The sequence below is a fragment of the Erpetoichthys calabaricus genome, chromosome 3, assembly GCF_900747795.2.
Source record: "Erpetoichthys calabaricus chromosome 3, fErpCal1.3, whole genome shotgun sequence".
Lineage (NCBI taxonomy): Eukaryota > Metazoa > Chordata > Cladistia > Polypteriformes > Polypteridae > Erpetoichthys > Erpetoichthys calabaricus.
Window position 1 is genome coordinate 302804979 of NC_041396.2, and position 21518 is coordinate 302826496.

Here is a 21518-nt window from a genome sequence, read left to right on the forward strand (position 1 = left end):
GACAGCAAAGTGCTCCATTATTTGTGTTATATTTTATAAAACGTAGTGTGACATTTCTTATTAATACCCAAGAACCTGTCATTGTCTTCAGGGTTTTTTGTAATATTTAAATCACAACATTAGAGTATAGAATTCTTAGTTGCCCACCATGGGTGGCATGGAGGTGCAGTGTTGGCACTGCTGCCTTGCAGGTTCATGTCTTGGATACTCCCTGTTTAGAGTTTGCATATTCTCTCTGGCCAAACACGTGTAGGTTAGGTGCACTGGCAACGCTAAACTGGCCCATGTTGATGTTCACACTATGATGGACTGGCATCCTGCGCTTACTGGGATAGTCTTAGAAGCAGGCTTAGAAGATGGCATGTTATGGTGTTTGTCCACCACTTCTCTAACATTAACCCGTGCTGCACTGCTCTACATGAAACCTCTTGTTTCCACATTGTTTGCTGCAAATTAAGTGGTGCACTTGTCACACATGTTTAGTTTTACTTAAACTCTTGTTTGAACTCGTTCAGTGATAAGTCCAAAGATATTTAAAGACAAAAGAAAAAGCATAGGCTTCCCTGTCCGGTTTGGATGAATGAATTCATGTGCAATATTTCTAGAGGCATTAAAGTGAAATGTGCACTGCTGGGGATTTCTGAGTCACCATAATAAAGGAAGAAACGCAACGCGCATGGTGTTAACAAGAATTTCTTTGAAGATAAAAGCCGATTTGAAAGCAGTTCTAGAGTGGCAAGCCCTGTCCTACACTGCAGTTTTGAAAGTAAGGCCAGGTCTGTCTTAAGTGAATTATATTTATGATAGTTTTGACTTTACTCTCGGTCTGTAGTCAGCAATACTAACTAGGCCAGTCTTTATTATTTAAAGAAATGTGCCTTTTTATAAAGGGTTAATTTATTTCCTAAAATTGGTTATTAAGACCAGTGGTTCTTAAACTCCCCATGTCGCTACTGCCTGTTCCAGCCAACAGGGTAGGAGTTCAGTTAAGCAAGCTGTTATTTCCCAGTTTGTGTTGTGGGGTTAATATAGAAGAATGGTAAAAATGTTTATTTATAGGTAACAGGCATTTGTTTGCAACATGGGAATAATGTAATTTTTTTTTTTTTTTTTTAAACTTGGTTTTTATGGTTTCTGGCATGATTTTCCAGGTGTTCTGGTTAATTAATCCGTTATTTACACAGCACATTAGTTAGTCTTTAAGCATCCAGTGTCATTATGTCCCTGGTGTCTACTCTGCTTGTTTATAATTATCATTATTAGGGAACAGTTAATGTAGCAAACTACAATGCAGAGGGCAAATTAATAGGGAAACATCAAGAGTTAAGCATTTAATGCTATAGCAAAAATACTGTTTGGTATAAAAGTATTTCAAAATGTCTTCTAAATGTACAGTCACACTGCCATGCTTTTCTGAATGTAGAATGAGAAATCAAGCAAAATGACACCTTTTTATTACCTAACTAAAACGATTACAATATGCAAACTTTCGAGGCAACTGCAGCCCCTTGTAATCTTGCAACTTGCCCGAGTTTCCTTGAAAGCTTGCAAGGCTTAAAAGGTGTCATTTTGTTTGACGTCTCATTTCATCCATAATGGCTAACACGACACAACACCTTAGTACTATAAATGTAGAATAAGAGGAGGAAAAGAGGGCCAAGCTAATTAAATGAGATCAGTTAGAAGTCAAATTACTGGTTGGTTGTGAAACGGGGGAGGGACCAAAAACCTGCAGCCACTTGGGGTCCCAGGACTAGTTTAAGAACCAATGATTACTTATTTTTGCTCTGCTTTCACATTTCCTTTTAATGAGACTTCCCTGATGCTGAGCATGCACAGGTGCTAATGGCACAGAGTTTGGTGACAATTCCATGAGAGACATTGGTAGCTCCTTCTGTGTTCTCTCAATGTTAATTTGAAGCTATTCTGACGTAATTAGGCATTAAAAGTAAACCTTTTGCTAGGTTCTCTTGACCTGGAATGACCTACACCTGATTTAGAATCAACACAGACTGTGATGTATTCCTGATTTCACAAATTCATGTTCAAGTTAACCTAGGCCATCTATTTAAACAAGTAGCAGGAATTGGCTTTTGATTTAAGAGTAGTGAATAAATGTATACCTATTATTATCCAGGTGCTGAAAAGGATGTTTTTTATATTTAAATATAATATGTGCTCAGAAATAATCCAGGGTCTTTTTTTTTGTTTTTCTCTGATAATTGAGGTGCTTTAATGTGCCACTTTTTTGGACTGTTAACTCAAATAATACTAACTTCTTTCCTGTTTTTCTTCCCTCCTTATCCCCCTTTTCACCTTCTTGCAGCCTTTGAAATTACTATTGATCACCCACACACTCATGTTGTGAAATGTACGCAGCTTGTCCGAGGTAAGACATGCCTTTCTTTCGGAGTCTTTAAAAATATTTACCATTCAGCCTACAACTTTGAATGCTCTGAAGTCCAATAAACTTGCGACTATACTGGGTATTTAAGCCACTAGAGAGGCAATAGGACTGTTGCATCAATCATTATAATACACCAGTAACGGCGTACTGCACGATAACGTGCAGTGAATACACTTGACTTGAGCTCTTTCTCTGTACGTTTTATCATTCGTTTGCTCAGAGGTTGATGCGCTTGCTACTTCTTGAGCAGCTCTTCATTTCTCCACCCTAGCGGCCTGCGTGCTTCTCTTCTTTCGTCAGCATCTTTTAAACTGATTGTTAGTTTTAATGTTGCAATTATGTTTTCTTTAATTTTTCACTTACTTAAGTCTTCAATCTGCCTCAAGAATGATTAGCGAAGGTGGCAGGGAATGAGAACGGCGCCCATACGCATGCACTGCACGGCCACCCTGCTGCGCGCTGCCGAGAGTTGATTCTACAATAAAAATAAAGAGTAATAAAACTCATCACCCTGAAAGCGGATAGTAGATAGTATAGTATATGTGTACCAAATTTCAAGTCAATAGGTGAAACGGTTTGCGAGCTACAGGTGATTTAAAATCCTGGACAGACAAACGAACAGCCACGGTAGTGTATTGTATAAGAAGATTTTCTACAATACCTTTAACGTATAAGTGAGTATTATGTGGAATTTATGTATATGAAAGTTGCAAGGGTAACACCAGGGCTAAAGTGTGATATTGGGGGTAGATTTTTGTTTCAACTAATCCATTGCTCTTTCTTATAAAAATCACTTAAGTGGATACAGTTTAAAATGTATTACATTTCTTTCTGTCCTGTTTTTGTCTCACAATGACAAGCATGGGTTTGAGATTAATGTACTTCTGTTTGTAATTACTTTTGGAAAAGATGAGAGATCCAAAAGCAGATGCTTTATTGCATCTGCCTCATCAATTGGAGCTGATATTGTCATTTTTTGGAATGCAGATATTGAGTGATTTCATTCCTGGAACTTGGTGGGCAAAAGGCTCGGCAATTGTCCCTGATAACCTCACTCACTCGGTGACTGACTGACCGATACATTCTTAGCTCTTTTGAAGACAATCTAAGGAAGATTGTTTTTCACTTATAGATAAATCTCATTGCCCTAAGGTCTAAATGTCTAACCTCACTGTAAAGGTAACTGATTTATGAAAAAAAAGAAATGGTGGTTTTGCATTTAATAGTTGGAAATGGAAATCTTTGCCATTCTTTGGCAGTAGCGGAATAAAGCACATGGTAGCATTTGAGTGTGATGTGGTACGAGTCCCACTTGTATCCCTGTTTTTGAAATTTCAATCACTGTTGTTTACAAAAGTACAGTATATACAGAAGAATGGTCAACAAACAAAAACAAATGTTATTACTATAAAGTAATCTCTTGTACAATAATACTTTATATCTAACATCTCTCAAAGTTGTCGTCTTTTGGTATCTTTAAATGTATCCTAATGTTAGGATTCCAAGAAGGAAATATAAACTACCATATATACTTAAAATCAGACCCCAACTTAAATGCCTGTTCAAAAATGCAATACTTTTTATATATATATATATATATATATATATATATATATATATATATATATAATCTCTTCTTGGTTCCTCCAGTTTCTCAGACACATGGAATTTTGTTGCAGCAGTGCAGTTTCCAATTTCTTTCGCCACTTCAACGGCTTTTAATTTAAAACCAGCTACACATTTGCTTCTGATCAAACGCTCCATTGTAGATAAGGGATGCTCTTACGATGAGGGTGTGAGATACAAAAAACACAAATCAGTGCAAATGTCGCTTCGAAATAGTTCGGGTATTACCGTGTGGTCACGCAGGCACAATACATAGAGAAGAAAAAGGCAGTATGCTCCGTGGTTACTCTCTCAGGTGGGTGTTAGCATATCATAATTTCTTGCACCAATAGCACGTGTTTTCCGCATTTGACTTATACGACTGACATTATAAGATACCAGAAATTATACGATGATATCAAGTCCTGACTTATCCGCGGGAGAACTTATCAGCGAGCATATATACGGTAATCACTGCAGTTCATAAGTATATCATTAGTATTCCAGAAATGTTCTCTCTTCCTGTACGTGCTGTTAACATAAGTTTCCCGTTCTGTGAAAAACTGAAATGATTTACAGAATGCAAGCTTTAATTACTACTTGCTCTGAATAAGAGTGCTTCTACCAGCAAGAGTTAAAAGGAAGGTCTACAAGACTGTAGTGAGACCAGCTATGTTTTATGGGTTGGAGACGGTGCCACTAACAAAAAGATAGGAGACTGAGCTGGATGTGGCAGAGGTAAAGATGTTAAGATTTGCATTGGGTGTGATGAGGCTGGATATGATTAGGAATGAGTTCATTAGAGGGTCAGCTGAGGTTGGACGGTTGGGAGACAAAGTCAGAGAGGTGAGATTGCATTGATTTGGACAAGTACAGATGAGAGGTGCTGGGTATATTGGGAGAAAGGTGCTAAGGATGGAGCTGCCAGGCAAGAGGAAGGCCTAAGAGGAGGTGAGTGAGGAAATGCAGGTGGTGGGTGTAAGAGTAAGATGCAGAGGACAGGATGATATAGAAAAAGATGATCTGCTGTGGCGACCCCCAACAGTGGTAGCCAAAAGAAGATGATAGTTTGTCCTGTGCATCACGGTCAATCACAGTGGAAGACTTGGTGTAGTTTGTGCTGAAAGAGTTTGGTGTATCCTACTGTTGTTTACATGTTATAGGACGTTGATAACTGTGGTCATAATAAACTCTCCTTGCTGTTTTAAATTTAAAGATGCCTTATTGTTTAAAAAAAAAAAATAGACTGTGACCACTTTTGAAAGAATGTTTTTGGCAGGGTAGATGCTAGTCATTCGATTCGGGGAGCAGCGTACATGGGTAGAGAAGTGTTTTAAGCATTGTTTTAAGGAGCCCTTTTTTATATTAAAAAACAAACCTGGCCTTCAAAAAGTATTCAGACCCCTTCACGTTTACACATCTTTTTATTAGAACAGTGGAACAATCTGAACGAAAACAGTCCATTCAGCCCAGAAGAGCTTGCCAGTCCTATCCACTTATGTTGCAGCATTTTGCCAAAATCATTTTTTTCCCTGCATTAAGTAACCCTGAATACCCCAGAATGAGAAAGTGAAAACAGGATTTTAGAAAATGTTTGCAAGTTTAAAACAAAAAGACTGATCTATCATGGTAACTGTATTCAGACCCTTTACTCAGCAGTTAGGGAGAGGCACCTTTGGCAGTCCTGTAACACACCAAGTCGCTCTTCTCTGGACTTTCTCTAGTGCTGCTATGTATGTCTCTTTTTTTTTTTTTTTTTTTTTTTTTTTTTTTGTAGCCTGGTGACCAAACTTGCATGCAGTACTCCAGGTTTAATTAAAACTAACATTGGAGTAATGTTGGAGTTCTGCAATTTTTGACAACGTTGTGACAGTATTGCTTAGAAGTATTTTTTTATGGCTAAATTTTCTTAGCACTGGATAGGGCTAGAACTCCTCAAACAATGCACCACCCATCTCAAGCCACATGGTACTTGACTGTACAGTTAATTTAGCATTAGATTTTTTTAGTTGAACATCAGTAGTCTGTCAGGATTAAGATAAGTAGTATTTGCCTTTTAAGTGAATTTTTTTTTTCTCATTTGCACTTATTACGTTTTTATTTAGTCATTTACTGTTTGCATTTAATGGTTCATTCTCATTGTATTTTTTGTGCTTAGTTCAGCCAGCTTGCAATACAAAGACAAAGATGAGGCTTTTTTTATTTGCTGGAGTATTTCATAGTCTGCTGTTTTGACAATTGTTATAGATGTTTGTTGTTTGTCTACTGTCAAAAATCCCTAGATAGTTGTTTTCATAGCAAGCTTGTTTTTGTAACTTCTTGTGATATCTCATACAGTATACTATACAATTCACACCCTGGCCTTTCTCTTGCAGCAAGCAAGGACCTTGCACAGACATCATATTTTATGGCCACAAACAGGTAAGCCATTGGATTATGCTATTGCTAACTGAAGCCTGAATTTGTATTATTGGAAAAGCATTTCAGACCATAAACTAGTGTATATCTGACACAGAACAGAGTTGGCTTGTGGCTACCGTAGTGCTGGTGTGTAGTTTGTTTGTGTATGAAGGAAGGCAAGGTTAACGGGCAAGGTACGTTTTGCTCCAACGTGTCCGGTTTTGTCTCCCTTTCACAGCCTCCACTTGACCACGTTCTGTCTCCAGTATAGGCCTCCTGTAGTGGCCTGTGTGTGCATTCACCTGGCATGCAAGTGGTCAAACTGGGAGATCCCAGTTTCCACTGATGCGAAGCACTGGTGGGAATATGTTGATCCCACTGTCACCCTTGAGCTTTTAGATGGTAAGTTGTGTTTGTCATTTTCTATATTTAAAAGCCAAGCAGAAGAAATTTCACTCTGTAACAGACAGAGAGTTTAGTTGTGTAGTTGTTGATTTGTCCCTTCTTTAGTCACTGTAACTTGCCTATACTCTCACAGATTGTAATGCAGCTCATCACAGGGTGAACTCAGTGACCCACACGCTCTATAGGGCCAATTTAGCATCGCCAGTCCACCTAACCTGCATTTGTGTGGGGCGTTGCTGGGCCCATTCATGCATACATTTACACAGACTAATTTGGAGTAGCCAGTTAATCTAATCTAATTTGCACATTTTTGGAATGTGGGGGAAAGCCAAATTACATATTGCATAGACCAAAAACACACAGATGCAGAGAGCATGTGCAAACTCTATCCTCACAGCACATGGTCTCACCACTAGTTGCTTTGTCAGTATGTTACCCATGGTAGTAATTCTTTAAAAATAAGAGATCTGTATTTTGAGTGAAAGTTTTTGCTGCACATCAGTTGTATTTGTAGAATTGTAAAACATAGCTGCAATGTACTATCTAGTTTTGATTTGGTGTACTCTGGTAATCCCCGAGGGGAATTTTTTTTCGCATGACCTTTGGGGGTCAGAGTGCAGGGTCAGCCATTGTATAGCACCCCTGGTGCAATTATCAGGTTAAGGGCTTTGCTCAAGGGCCCAAACGAATAGGATCCCATTCTGGTAGTAAATGGGATTTGTACTAGCAACCGTCCAAAAGATGAGTGGTGTCTTAATCGTTTCAATCCAAGGCAATCTACGCTCCCTGTTCCGGGTCTAATTAATTGTCATGTGCACCCATTACAGTGAAATTCTTACTTGCATGTCTCCCACAGGGTAGTGACAGTAGTACAGTACCACACTGTATAATAAAAGGAGTACTGTTTCCATGAATGGGTGTACGTGGCCTGCAGCAGTCTTTAGGTAGGTGGTACATGTCAAGGTTACATCTATATGAATGCAAGGACTCAAGGTTTCCCAGCAGGACATTGTCTAGAGCATCACACTGTCTCCGTTGGCTTGCCTTCTTCCCATTGTGGATCCTGCTGCCATCACTTCCCCAAGTAAATGATGCACCTACACTTGGCCGTTCACGTGGTCTGAAAGAAAACTTGTTTCGTCAGACCAGGCCACCTTCTTCCATTGCACCATGGTCCAGTTCTGACGCTTGTGCTCATTGTAGATGCTTTTGGCAATGAACCAGGGGTCAGCATTGGCACTGTGACTGGTCTATAGCTACACTGTTCCATACACTACAAACTGTGATGCACTGTATGTTCTGACACCTTTGTCTCGTGGCCAGCATTAAGTTGTACAGTAGCTCTTCTGTGGGATTGGAGCAAACGGGCTAGCTTTTGCCTCACATGCACATCAATGAGCCTTGGGTGCCTATGATGTCATTTGTCCTTCCTTGGACCTCTTTTTTTTTTTTTTTTTTAAGCAGGTACTAATTACTGCATACCAGGAACATCCCACCAGACCTGCCATTTTGAAGATGCTCTGATCTAGTCACCACAATTTGGCCTTTGTCACAGTTATTCAGATACTTACACGTTTTTTTTTCCCTGCTTTCATCCCATCACCCTCAAGAGCTAACTGTGTTCTTGCTGCCTTGTATATCTCACACTCTACATTAAGGGATCATCGACTACATTTGTCCAGGGGGCCAGAAATTTGGCACAGTGGGGGCCAGAACCTTCAACTAAAATTAAAATGGGCTTGATTAGATATTATTGTTTAAAATGTTCACTTTCTTACAAAACTAAAGTTATTTTAATGTGACTAGTTTAGATCTGTGTGATAACTGCAGTTAGGCAATCAAGATACTTTAGTATTTTTAATATTCTGGTATGATATATGTAAATGAACCTTCATGAAGTACTTGCAGTATTTTTTTGTCCCCACAAAAGAGTGCTTTCGGTTCAAAAATGGGTCAAAACATGTGAGTTTGTGCTTTATTTTTCAGAAGAGAGCACCATCTAGTAGGGACAAAAAAAAAATGAAGCAAATGCTTCATGAAGTTTCATTTGCCCATCACTAGGGGAGCTGTCGTGCTATCTGTCAATGGCAGTTATCCTAATCATATACCTGTTTGTCAGGGACCATTCATTCGCTCTTTAAAACAAGCATCATGCTTAATTAGAGAAAACCCACAGAGGCTCAAGAGTTGCACTTGTTGCCCTTTCTTCTTCAGCTAAGGTTCTGTTAATAATTTTGCAGGCATTTAAATATCCAGTTTTCAAGATTAGTTTTTTTAAATCCTATCATCAATACTCCAGCCAACCACCAGGAGGCAATCTACATATTTTTGGCTTCACATTCTGATAACTGTCCTGTTTATCATCAGTCGCAAGGGAAAGTGTCACCGTCAAAGAGACTAAAGCAGAAAATTGACGCGGAAAACCACAGCTTTAATGAAGAAAGGATTGAAAAGTATGCATTTAACAAGCCAACTTTCAGTAATGCCAGACTTGTATGCCTCATTTGCAATGAAACAATAGCAGTTTTAAAGGAATACAATATTAAACATCACCATTATACAAGGCATGCAACTTTCCAAGTGTTGTACCTTGAGCAATCAGCGGCCTGTCACAGAAAAATTGTGACCTTGAAAGCTGGATATTCCCAACACCAGCAGAATTAACCAGTCTTGAACTGAACAAGAGAGGGCAACACGTGCATCTCTTTATAGCTATCTGGCTTATCTCCAAACATAACAAACCATTTACCGATGCTGAAGTTTTTTAGAAGCTGGGGTGGGATGCACCTATTTTTGGTATGTAAACCTAATGAAATTATATTAATGGGCTATATCTCAATTGTTTTGGAATGGCTCCAATATTCTAAATAGCATACCACATTTTCCTCTCTCTACATTTTCTTTATTACGTAATTAATATTTTGCGGGCTGGAAGTAACCTGCAGGTCGCCAGTTGATGATCCATGCTGTACATCTTCTTTGGTGATGGGGAACCTATAGTGGATATTACCAGTCCTTGTCCAGTTTATAGTCGATTTCTCGGTGTGAGAAAATAAAGTCTTAGTTTAATGTTAGTCTATTTAAAACAATTTAATAAATTGTACAAAAGTATAGTATAAACATACTCAGTGTTAGTGTACTATTGTCCACGACACCAACTTCCTGAAATCCTATCTTGTGAAGCCTGAAAACAAAGAGGATTGATTTAAGAACATTTATGTTAGGTAGAATGCTCAGTGGGTACTGGGTTGTCTTTTGGCCTTGAAACCCCCTGCAGATTTTTTTTTTTTCTCCAGCCCAACTGGAGTTTTTTTGTTTTTTCGGTCTTCCCAGCCATCTGACCTTACCTTTTTGTTTTTTGTTATTTATTCTTTAATATTATTGCCTAATCTTAATTGTTTTTTCATGTCTTGTAATCCTCTTTGAGCTACACTGTTTGTATAAATACGTGCTATATAAATAAATAAATGTTGTATCTGTATGATAAATGGAAGAATCCATAGTGAGCAATTTCTCATTATCTGGTAATCATTAAGGTTGGACTTGATTGAATCATAAGTGAGTAAAAATCACAAAATTTGTGAAGCCAGACGTTCATCGCCTGCGCATGGTATTTAAACATATACCTGCAAAGTGAAAACACTGGCCACTGAAGCAATTCACTTGTGCCCTTTGTATATATCCCCTCAAGGATTTGTTTGATTTCTGAGACAGAAAAATCTGTCTGTGAAACTTGTACATTTGTGTGTATGTATGTGCATAACTTTAGAGAAGCTGATCCACATAGGGGAGTGTGCTTTCTGTAACCTAGTTAACAGGAATAGAGCAGAACTCAGCCCGCAATGAAGGCCAGTCTATCGCAAAGGTACATTTAGTCTCTCACAAAAGGCTCATTTATAGTTACCAGAGCACCATACCAGCCTGTCTTCTGGCTGAATAAATATGGGTTGAATGTGACAGATCCATTCAAAAATTTTCTTGACATACAAATAAAAGTGGTGGTGAATCCAAGGAGACAGCATCTTAGGCAGTCTTTATATGGTTTGTGTTATTTGTTTGAGGCTAACTTCATCACCTTTAACGTGTCATTTGAAACCCAGCCTTTTGAAACATGTATTTGTTAAAAAGTGACAATATAAAATGAATAAGCCCAGACAGTACATTAAAGGCTTACTTTGACCCCAGTCTGCTAAAGTCTTATTAAATGCCCCTAACTGGAGTGAAAAGATAGACACAGAACACTAATGCTTGCCGCTGTCTGCCATTACAAGCTTTCACTGGTCTTATTAATCATTGTCAACTAGCGACTTGCTGGTTGTAGGAGATACTCCTAAACATCAGTTTGGTTAAGTATGACAGGAATAAAAATTGTGTAAAATCAGTGGAAACCATTGTAGTGATGTCCATCTCCCAATCATTTAATTTTTACTTTTTGCAAACTATATACACTTGTGTTTGATTTAGCTGATTACATTTTATGTACTGCTTTTCTAGACACTCAAAAGCGCTTTACAAAGACAATGGGGAGCCACTTCAACCAGACTCAATGTGCATCATCCACCTTGTTCATGTGACGGCAGCCATTCTTGTGCCAGTACACTCACTACACATTAGCTATTAGGTGGTGAACACGTGAGAGAGTTAGCCAGCCAGTTAGACACATAGAATGATTAGTGGGAGTAATAATAATAATTAATAATACTTTGCATTTATATAGCGCTTTTCTCACTACTCAAAGCGCTCAGCAATTGCAGGTTAAGGACCTTGCTGAAGGGCCCAACAGAGCAGAGTCCCTTTTGGCATTTACGGGATTCGAACCGGCAACCTTCCGATTGCCAGTGCATATCCCTAGCTTCAGAGCCACCACTCCATGGTAGAATAGACAAGGTCGTGATGGACTATTAGCTAGCACATCCGAAAAACCCAAATCTTTTTTGAAAGATGCTCAGGGATCTTTTTATGGCCCCAGAGTTGGGACCTTTTGTTTTTGAATATCACCCAAAGGATTATGCCAATTTTTAACCCAACAGTATTCCTGCCATTGCATTAGGCATTGGTATCCACACAGCAACCACAGGGTAAGTGGTCCCTGCTGGTATCACACAACACCTCTTGCATCAGCAATCAAAGCTTTCCCTAGATCTCCCAAACATGCTTATCTACAAATGAATTACCTTTTCTGAAGTGCAAGTGGTATGCTGGCAAAGTAAAATATTTTTGTGATCAATTTTATATTTAAATAAAAAACTGAGCTAGTGAAACACCCTAAACCTAGGGGTAAATCTTTTTAGCATAACTGTTAGTTTAAATCAGATATTCTTTTATAAACACACAAACACACACACACATATAGCGCCCCCCCAGATCTAAAATGTCTGACCCGATATATGGTGAGGAGAGCAAGTTATCAAAGTGTTGCTCAATGCTTTATCATCATATGTGTAATCACGCCACCCCCCTGTCAGTCACCTAAAAAGAGTGGAGGGTAAAGGGATCACAATCGGATCCTGACAGTGTGAGCCTCCCTCCTTAACCCCCCGAAGATTTGTCTCTTTGTGCCCTGCCCTCTTGATTGACAAGTTTCATTTTAAATTTGGCAACATCTTTAGTCCTTGTGGAGGGAAAAAGCGAACTGCAGAAGTTGAATTTCTCTGACTTTGCCTGGTCATCTTTAGCACATACTTTAGTGAAGTGGAGTTGTATTTGTAGTATTCACAGCAGTAGTATGTTCAAGAATAAAATTTCTCTTCTAGTCCCGGTATTTAAGCATGTTGCTTCTTTGGCAAGTTAAAGCTGAGGAGTGGGCTCATTTTTAGTGCATTATTTTAGATTTTGTCTAATTAACATTATATGAGCTGTATTTGAGAAGATGGGCTTAAACTCTAGACATGCATCATTGTGAAGCACCACATGACAATTCCTAGAAATAAAAATATCTAAAAATATTTTAAGAACACTTGTGGAATCTGCTACTGCTAAATTTATAGATTATTTTGAGGACCGGACAGTTTCATCCATCCATCCATCCCAAAAGGAATGTAATATTGTAGCCTGAAGATGAAAGTATTGGGTTATAGGAAATTGGTAACTGTGTCTTATCTGCTATAAACTTGAAGTGACTGTGGATGTGCCACTTAACTTGCATTATTAGCTCCAGAACATGAGTCACTTCCCCACAGGTGGAACTCTCAGACATACACAATTATAAACTAACTCCAGTAAAACGTAAAACTACTGCTCTGTTGGAACGTTCCAGAATGAAAAGACTATCAAAGTTTTATTAGTTAAATCTAATTTTTTTATGAAGCATTTTTGCATTTTATAAAACTTCTTCATGCATAGTTTGGTTAGACTCTTTGGCATTAAGGTAATGATGGAAATGTGGAAAAGTAAGTTGTCCCCACTATTGAAAGTGCTGGTTTATTTATGATCTGGGGTTATTTTTATGTCTAAGGTCCTGGACAACTTGTGGGATGCATAGCACCATGGACTCAAAGTTTCAGTAGATTTTTAAATCAAAACCTGACTGCCTCTGCCTGGAAGCTTAACTTGAGCTGTGGTTGGGTCTTTCAGCAAGACAGTGATGCAAAGTGCACCTCAAAATCGACACAAAAATGATTCGGTGACCAAAAAAATCAAAGTTTTGCCGTGGCCATCCTCATTAAGCAATCTAGGAGAAGGTTTCAGCTGTTAAGTTGTCAAAGTGAGGCTGCACACAGTAGTAAATGAAAATCTGCAAATTATTGTGGCCACCAGCGGGCAGACCAACACGACAACCCCGACACTGGCAGTCATGGACACATGTTCAGCAACACACGTTTATTTTGGCTGTTGTTTCCCAACTGCTCAGCACAGTACAAAGCCCTTTCTTTTTTCATTCTTCTCTCTCTCTCTCTCTCTCTCTCTCTCTCTCTCTCTCTCTCTCTCTCTCTCTCTCTCTCTGCCTTTGTCTCTCTCTCTCTCTCTCTGCCTTTGTCTCTCTCTCTCTCTCTCCTTCTGTCTCCACTCCTCTTCTAGCAACCAAACTCTTCCTCCCGACTCTGGCTCCCGGAGCAGTGGTAGCGGGCTTCTTTTATCTTGCGCCCGGGAGTACTTCAGTGGCCCGTTTATGTGCTCCGGAAGCACTTCATGAGGAGGCAGAAGGCCAACAAAGTAGGGCTCTGCAGTCCGTTACAGAAGCCCCAGGTGGCAACCACGGAACCCAACTCCCATGGAAACCTGTGGGAGTCTGTGGCACCACTGCAGCCTATGGGGGCTGCCATCTAGCACTCCGGGTGATATAATGCCCTGTGCAAGTTCTCTCCCCTAGTTCTTCCTTTATGAAGGCATCCTGGCCATCCACCACCACGGCTAACAGATTGTGAACACCTGATCACCACACCTAACATGAGGTTGTTGGACATCCCATTCCAAAACCATGCGTAATAATATGGAACTGTCCCCATCCCACCCTTTTGTGACTGTCTGGCAGCCTCTACTCTTCTGGAAGGCTGTCTCTTTAGATTTTTTTTTTGTGTTGGTTGAGAAAACTAGGAGGAGTAGGGTTGACATCAGGGCTCTGTTACCTACTAGAGTTCCTCCATGTCTTTATGGACCTGGCCTTATGCAAGTTGTACAGTGATGCTGGAACTGAAAAGGACCTTCCCCAAACTGAAGTGTACAATTGTCTAAAATGCCTTCCTGCTGTAGCATTAACAGTACTTTTCACTGAATCCAAGGGTCCTCTCTCAGATCATGCCATTATCCCTCCTCCAGCAAATGTGACAGTAGGTACTATGTAGTCCAGAAGGTAGCGTTCTCCTGGCATCTGACAGACCCAGATTTGTCCATCAGACAGCCAGACAGTGAAGCCTGATTTCTCACTTTAGAGAACACACTTCCACTTCTCCATGCCCAATGGCATTGTGCTTTACCCTACACTCACTTGGCATCGCACATAGGGATCTTAGGCTTGTGTATGGCTGCTTGGCCAAGGTAACCCATGTCATGAAACTTTGATGATCAGTAGTTGGGCTGATGTCGCTCCCAGAGGAACTCTGTTGTTATTTAGGCCACTGTTATACATACTGTGCTTCAGCGCACAGCAACCCCGCTCCGAGTTTAGCTGTGCTTCCGCTTTGTGGCTGAGCTGCTGTTGCTCCTCCATACTTTTAACTTCATGAAAGACAGCAGATCAAAAATATCTGCCAGGCTTTTGGTAAAGGAGGCATCCTATGACAGCTCTGTTGAGCTCTTCAGTACAACCCAATGTTTGTCAATGGAGATTGCATGGCCATGTGCTTTATCTGATGCACCTGTTAACAATCATTGTGAGCGGTGTCCACATACCTTTGGCCCCATAGCGTATTTGACAAAGCTATTTGAGAGTTTCCTTTTCAGTTATTTTACTTCAGTTCAGATTTTTGTCAAAATAGTATATGAAATGTCTAGAAGGTATACACTGACATTTTTTCCACAGCTGATTTTGCTTTTATTTACTACGGTTATCAATATTAATGGAGTGCACTGTAACTGTTCATCTGTGCAAAAACAAAGGAAAATGATGGAGGCCTTTGCTAATCTAGAATAATACCCGTTCATTTTACTGTTTTTAATTTTTCAAGCATTCCTTTGCTTAATTGCTGCCAGTTGTATCCGAACCCTGGAGAGGTCCATCTAAAAGTTTAAAATGGTTAATGACGACTTGGAGAAATTTATCTTCTCTTTGTCCTAAATCAGAAATGTTGTATATTTTGTTAGCTTGTACTTAACTAGCACCTGTAGTTTTGCCATGTAATTTGAAGGACATTTTTTGTTTTAAATATATTAACAAGTCTGAGAAGGTTGTCTCTTCTATACATAGCAATGGACTGAAAGTAAGTCATTTAGGTCAACTTGTCTGAATTCATTAACATACTTGAGGCGTTAAGCATCAAGGACTTAGGGGCAGGCTCAGGTTTCACGGCATTCATACTATGCTAATTTAAGTAGCCGTTTAGTTTATGCTCTATGTAAAAACTACACGTGGACCACCACACTCAGTATTGTGTATTTTTCTGTATTTAGAGCTTACCCATGAGTTCCTGCAGATCCTGGAGAAGACCCCAAGCCGACTGAAGCGAATACGAAACTATAAGGTAATGTATGGAGGTGCTCTTCCACGGTAGCAGTGTTTGAGAAGGCAAGTGTGATTAGAGGATCTGTGCAAGCAGGTTGTGTAGGTCTTTCAAGTGTATGGATGATGGATAAAGAGAGCTACAATATCTTAATTTCAGGAAGGGTTTATATGCAAGTATTTAGATATCAAGTGATGGTGAGATTGGTGGCCCTGTGGGATGAGTAGTATTTTAGGGTTGGTAAGGATGCATGTCAGAACATATCTATTTTTAAAGGTTTGTGGGCGAATCTGGTTATGGATGTAGACTGGGAAATGTTGTATATACTGTAGGCAAGGTGGCGAATTGACGTGACTATAACTGTTAATTTCCAACAATTTGCTCACTATATGAACCAGAGGTTTTAAACTGCCACTGCGCAGCTGTTCCTGAAAAAGTTATCCTTGTGTCAACCAAATGGAACCAGTAATGTTTAATTTTAATTAAATGTATTCTTGCATAGCATGCTTTTAATAAGACAATCTCTGCACATGTATAGGGTTAAAAAAAATATTAATTGACACTATGCAACATACTACACCAGGTCAAACATTTTAGAGCACCTCGTTTTTTTTTCTGTATTTATGGAAATGCACTCAGTTTAATGTCTTAATGTATCATGAAGTCAAAGAATAGAAAAAATAAGTCAAGGAATTGTTAACTGTACAAAATTGTATTTGCATTTTTGATTCATCAAAGTAGCCACCTTTTGCTGATATGACAGTCAAACACACACATGGCATTCTTTCTATAAATTCTATAAGGAAAATCAAATATTAGTCAGAATGATCTTCCCAGCACTGGTTCAGAAACTCCAAATGAATTGCACTTGTAGGTTGCTTTCCTTTCACCCTTCTATCCAGTTCATCCCAAACTAGCTCAATGGGGCTGCTGGCCAGTCCATGTTTTCAGGTGTACCACCTTATTCTTTTCTTTTAATGTATTTCTGACATGGCCTGGAAGTATGTTTTGGGTCCTTGTCTTGCTGTAGGATGAACCTCTGACCTACTAGATGCAGACCAGAAGGTATTGCGTGGTGCTGCAAAATGCTGTGGTAACCCTCTTGATTCAGAATGCCAGTCACTCTGTATGAGAGTCACCAACTCTGCTTACAGCAAAAGAACCCCAACCATCACACTTCCTCCTCCACATTTGACAGTTGGTGTCAAGCACTGACACTGAGGAACCATCCTTTCACCAACTTGACAGTGTACACACACACACTGCACAGTGAAGCAAAGGTTTCAGGTTTCGTTTCATCGGTTCATGTGACTTTCTTCCAGTCTGCAGTAGTCCACAGCTGGTATTTCATGGCTCAGACAAGCCTCACTTTCTTATTTTGTCCAGTAAGGAATGGCTTTCTTCCTGCCATTCACTCTGTCAAACCTGCAGGACAGTCATCACAGTAGAAAGTAGAAGTTTTAGAAGTTTTTTTTTTGTTTTTTTTTGTTTTTAGCCCGCACTGTTAAGCTGTGATTGAAGCTGTTGTGCTGTGAGGCACCTATCATGCAAGCTGGTGACCCACTTGTGTTCTGATTGGGTTGAGACTTTGGGTCTGCCAGATCTCTTCCCATTTCAGTTTCTTCCACTTTCCAATTGCCTTTGAATTGTGTGGGACACCACTGTACTCACTGACACTGATTTCTTTTGCAATTTCTCTAAATGAAAGGCCTACACTTTTAAGGGTAATAATGCCTTGCCTCGTTTTATTAGTTAATTGCAGTTTTCACACTATTATCACTGAAATCTGCAACTTTCTACAGTGTAATATTGTCCAAGTCTATCTTCAGAGGGTGTAGTAACAAGTAATCAACAGAAGTTGGGACACCTGCGCAAATTCTTGGCTTCAACTTGCAAGGCTTAACTAACTTTAGTTGTCGCAGACCATCTGTAGGTTGTAATCTATTAGTTGCTCCCTGAAGAAGGCCTATTTGTAATATTCTGAAGTTTCCTTTTTTCGTTTTACGCAAACCTAAACTTTAAATTGAACCCTCTGGCAGTTTAGGTCAGTCATTGCATTTCAAATGATTAAATTTGAAGAAAAACGACAAACTGAGGCATTCTAAAACTTTTGACCAGTAGTGCACGCAATACATTTTATTTACATTGGTCTTTTCCCATGGTTAAAGTGCTTAACAAATATTCAAAGCAGTACATTTGGTTTAAGAGCAAAGATAATGTTATAGCAAAAGATGCATTCAACACCAAATAATAAATAAGTAAACTCCCATTTTTTTTTATTTTTTTTTTTCTTCTTTCAGGTCTTGCATGACATATTAGGAATGCAGTACACATAGAACCATTAAGTTCTATTAAGTTAAGTTAGGCAATATTAGATGAAGAAAGGTTGTTGCACACAGATCCATCACGTGAGTTTACTTTAGAGCAGAGCCGCTATGGTACATTATTCTTGTCATCATAAACTGAGTGGGTTGTCATTCATTAGCATTAAGTGTGCTGATTAGCTCCCAGTGACAGTCTGGTGACAATCTCCTGTCAAAAACATTGGGATACTGTGGTATTCAAAGTATATAAGGATTATTCCAGAACAACCATTTGCTTTCAGTAGAAGTTCATCACAGTAGTGTTTCAGCATAGTAGAAATCCAATCATTTCTCAGGAAATAGCAAATGTGACAAAGAGACCAAACACCAGGTCATTAAGGCAGAGTGACACAGCAAGGAAAGAGGTCGAGCACAGGGGAGTACTGACTGTGACCCAGAGAGGCTCCAGAGGAAATGAAAACTGGTGCTATGCGATTTACTGATCCAGTAAAACATGTTGAATAATACTATCAGATACCAAAGAACATCAAACTTGCATTGATAATGCGTCTCTGCTTTTGATAAACAGTTGTGAAAATAGTTGAACTTGTAGTGTGTGTGCTTTTTTTAAGCTGATTTCAATAAAAGTGTCGTGTAAGTTTATTTAATTTTATGGGTTGTGGGAAGTTTGACGGGTGCGTAAATGCATAGTGTCTGGATTTGGCCTTCTGTACTTGGAGCTTGTTTATGGTATTTTCTTAAATCAAGTATATGAGACTTTTTTTTCCTGTGCTGTTTTATTGTTGGCAAGTATTAATCTAGTGCTGTGGACCATGTCTATGAATCAAAGCGTGGCTGCACAAAGTTCTTTGAGGGCTTCATATACATAAACACTCGTTATTAAAGAACAATAAAGTTTTTTGTACAAAACCATTCAGTCAGTTACTACTTCTCTGTAAACCCAGATAAGAGGGCCGTATTGTGAATATGAAGGTTGTATGTTAAGCTAGGAGTGTTCATTTAAGAGCGCATATTTGGTATTAATCTTCTACTCTGCACTAATGTTACTTTTCATCTTCCTGTCCTAGAATAACTTAAACTAATTAACCAGAATTGATGCCGTGCTATGTGCTTATTATTTTATTCTATTTTTTTAATCTTTAGGCAGGAGCTGCACCAAAGAAATCCAAGGTCCAGGAGGGAGGAGACCAGACCGAGACAATGATGTCTATGATTTCTATGGCGTCTTCAGAAAGTGCTCTGGCAGGGCTCATGAGCATGTCTGCACCTCCTTCTATGTCTTCAGGAGAAGAGAAGGACACTTCTGGAATGTCCCAGGGCACTCAGCAGTACTGGCATCAAAAGGTGAAAGCAGAGTCTCGTTCTGAAACACTCAGGGCTACTGTTGCTGAGCATCCTGGGGTGATTAGTGGTCACCCTAGGGTGCCGACTCATGGCCACATAGCCAATACTGACATGGGCTTCCATCCTCCGCAGGTTGTAGGAGGGAAGTGGCCAGCACCACCAGCCAAAGTGTCCCTGAGCGAGTACCGAGCCAAGCATGCGGAGGAACTGGCTGCCCACAAACGCACCCTGGAGAACATGGAAGCCAACGTAAAAGAGCAGTATGCCACCGCCGCGCAGGCACTCATAGTACAGCAGAGAAAGGATAAGACAAATGCACCACACCAGAGGGACAGCAGTAACACTGAGGGCTCCAACCCTTCCCCTATTATTGTGAAAATCCCTGTTGGTGGCTCCGAGAAGACAGAGAGGCATGCAGCCAACAAACAGGAGAAACTTCTGAAGCTTCGGCTGCCAGCAGCTGGACCAGGGGAAAAGGTGGTGCCACCTACAGTTACCTCTCATTCGCGCCCTGAGGAAATCAAAGTGCGAATAAAGGTCCCTGTAGTGCCAGAGAGGCAAAGTTCGCCAGATGAGGGCAGTGGAAAGCACAAGGACCGGTACAAGGGACATTCCACCAACCATCACCACCACCACCATCACCACCACCAGCAACAACAGCAGCATTCTTATAAGCATGGTGGAGGGAGTAGCATAGGCAGCAAACATACCAGTGACTCTTTAAAGCAAAATGCCTCTCAGAGCAGCACTTCTTCTTCCCGTAAGCGTCCGTTCACAGAAGACATGTCTACTTCCAGCTTGGCGGCTTCTCACAACCATCAGCCAAAGGTGAACAAATCCTCCAGAAACTCTTCCTCCCACAAGCTGCACAACTCCTCTTCATCTCAGTCATCCAGCCAGCAGTGTAGCTTCTCTGCTCCAAGTCTCTTGTCTTTCCCTTCCTCCCTTATGTCACAAGCAGTTGGCTTTGGTCATGGAAAGGGGGAGAAAGTGCCAGTGGGGAGTGACTCAAATGGACACGGTGTAAGCAGCCAGTCAAATGAATACCAGGACACGTTTGAAATGCTGAACTCCTTGCTGAGCGCCCAAGGTGTGCAACCAGCACAGGCCCCTATGTTTGACTATATGCCTGCCTACCGTTTCCCGGGGATGGCAGTGGGGGCAAAGCCCTCAGGCACAGAAAGCTCCAGGCCCCCACCACTGCCAGCTGAACCACCTCCCCCACTCCCACCTCTCCCAAAGTAATGGCTTTGCATCTTTGCACAAAGACACTGGTTTTATTTTTGTGTAACCTCTACCCCTATTTCTGTTGTGGTCATCAAGATATTGTCTATTAGCTCCTGGACAGTGCTTTCAGACTCTCATGCCTGCCACTATATGTCTGACAGCAGAGTAATGTACTGTGTTCTCATGTGACTTTTTTTTTTTTTCTTTTGTTAATAGCCACTTGTCTCGCCAAGGACATAGATGCAAAGCGAAAGTGGCTGGTTGCATTTTCTACATTTTGATAAGACGACCGAAAGGAATTGGAAGTGCTCATTGTCTTTTGATTTGGCAAGTCCAATTGAGAAATGATTATCGGAGCTACTGGACCTTTTTACATCTGCATTTCCGTTTGTTTCATACAGAAAAACTTGGGCATTGTGGGTAAGAGCTGAGATGTACACTAGTGGCCTGTTCAGTAGATCATTTGCATCCAAAGCAGTGTTTCTGATTGCTGCCACTTTCAGTGTCTGCCAGTTTGACTCGCTGCCTGGCCCTTCAGAGAAACTCACCTTTTAATCAATCAGTGGAATATTTCTTGTCTGGTGAGCAGATTTGAAGGTTATGACGCAGACTACTTTGTGACTTTTAATTGAACTAGTTTTGCTTCAACCACTGTGACATCTGGTAATAGACACTAAGGTGGCACTGTAGTCATCTTGTGTCCTGTCTCCA

The 21518-nt window shown here is 40.2% G+C and overlaps 1 protein-coding gene across 5 annotated transcripts in view; it reads left to right on the plus strand.

The window, feature by feature from the left end:
* The window catches only part of ccnt1 (cyclin T1), a 36751-nt gene extending 15835 nt beyond the window's left edge, over positions 1-20916 (plus strand). For 2 of the 5 annotated variants that reach the window (XM_028798610.2, XM_051925058.1), the window contains 6 exons: positions 2327-2389; positions 6388-6433; positions 6651-6814; positions 15863-15933; positions 19380-19580; positions 19713-20916. In XM_028798610.2, coding sequence (XP_028654443.2) covers positions 2327-2389; positions 6388-6433; positions 6651-6814; positions 15863-15933; positions 19380-19580; positions 19713-20825 — 1658 coding nt within the window. In that variant the 3' untranslated portion in view covers positions 20826-20916. Of the gene's footprint in view, positions 1-2326; positions 2390-6387; positions 6438-6650; positions 6815-15862; positions 15934-19379; positions 19581-19712 lie in introns of those variants that run through there. The other 3 variants (XR_007934490.1, XM_051925057.1, XM_028798612.2) reach the window with 3 other exon arrangements.
* The last annotated feature ends 602 nt before the right edge of the window (positions 20917-21518 follow it).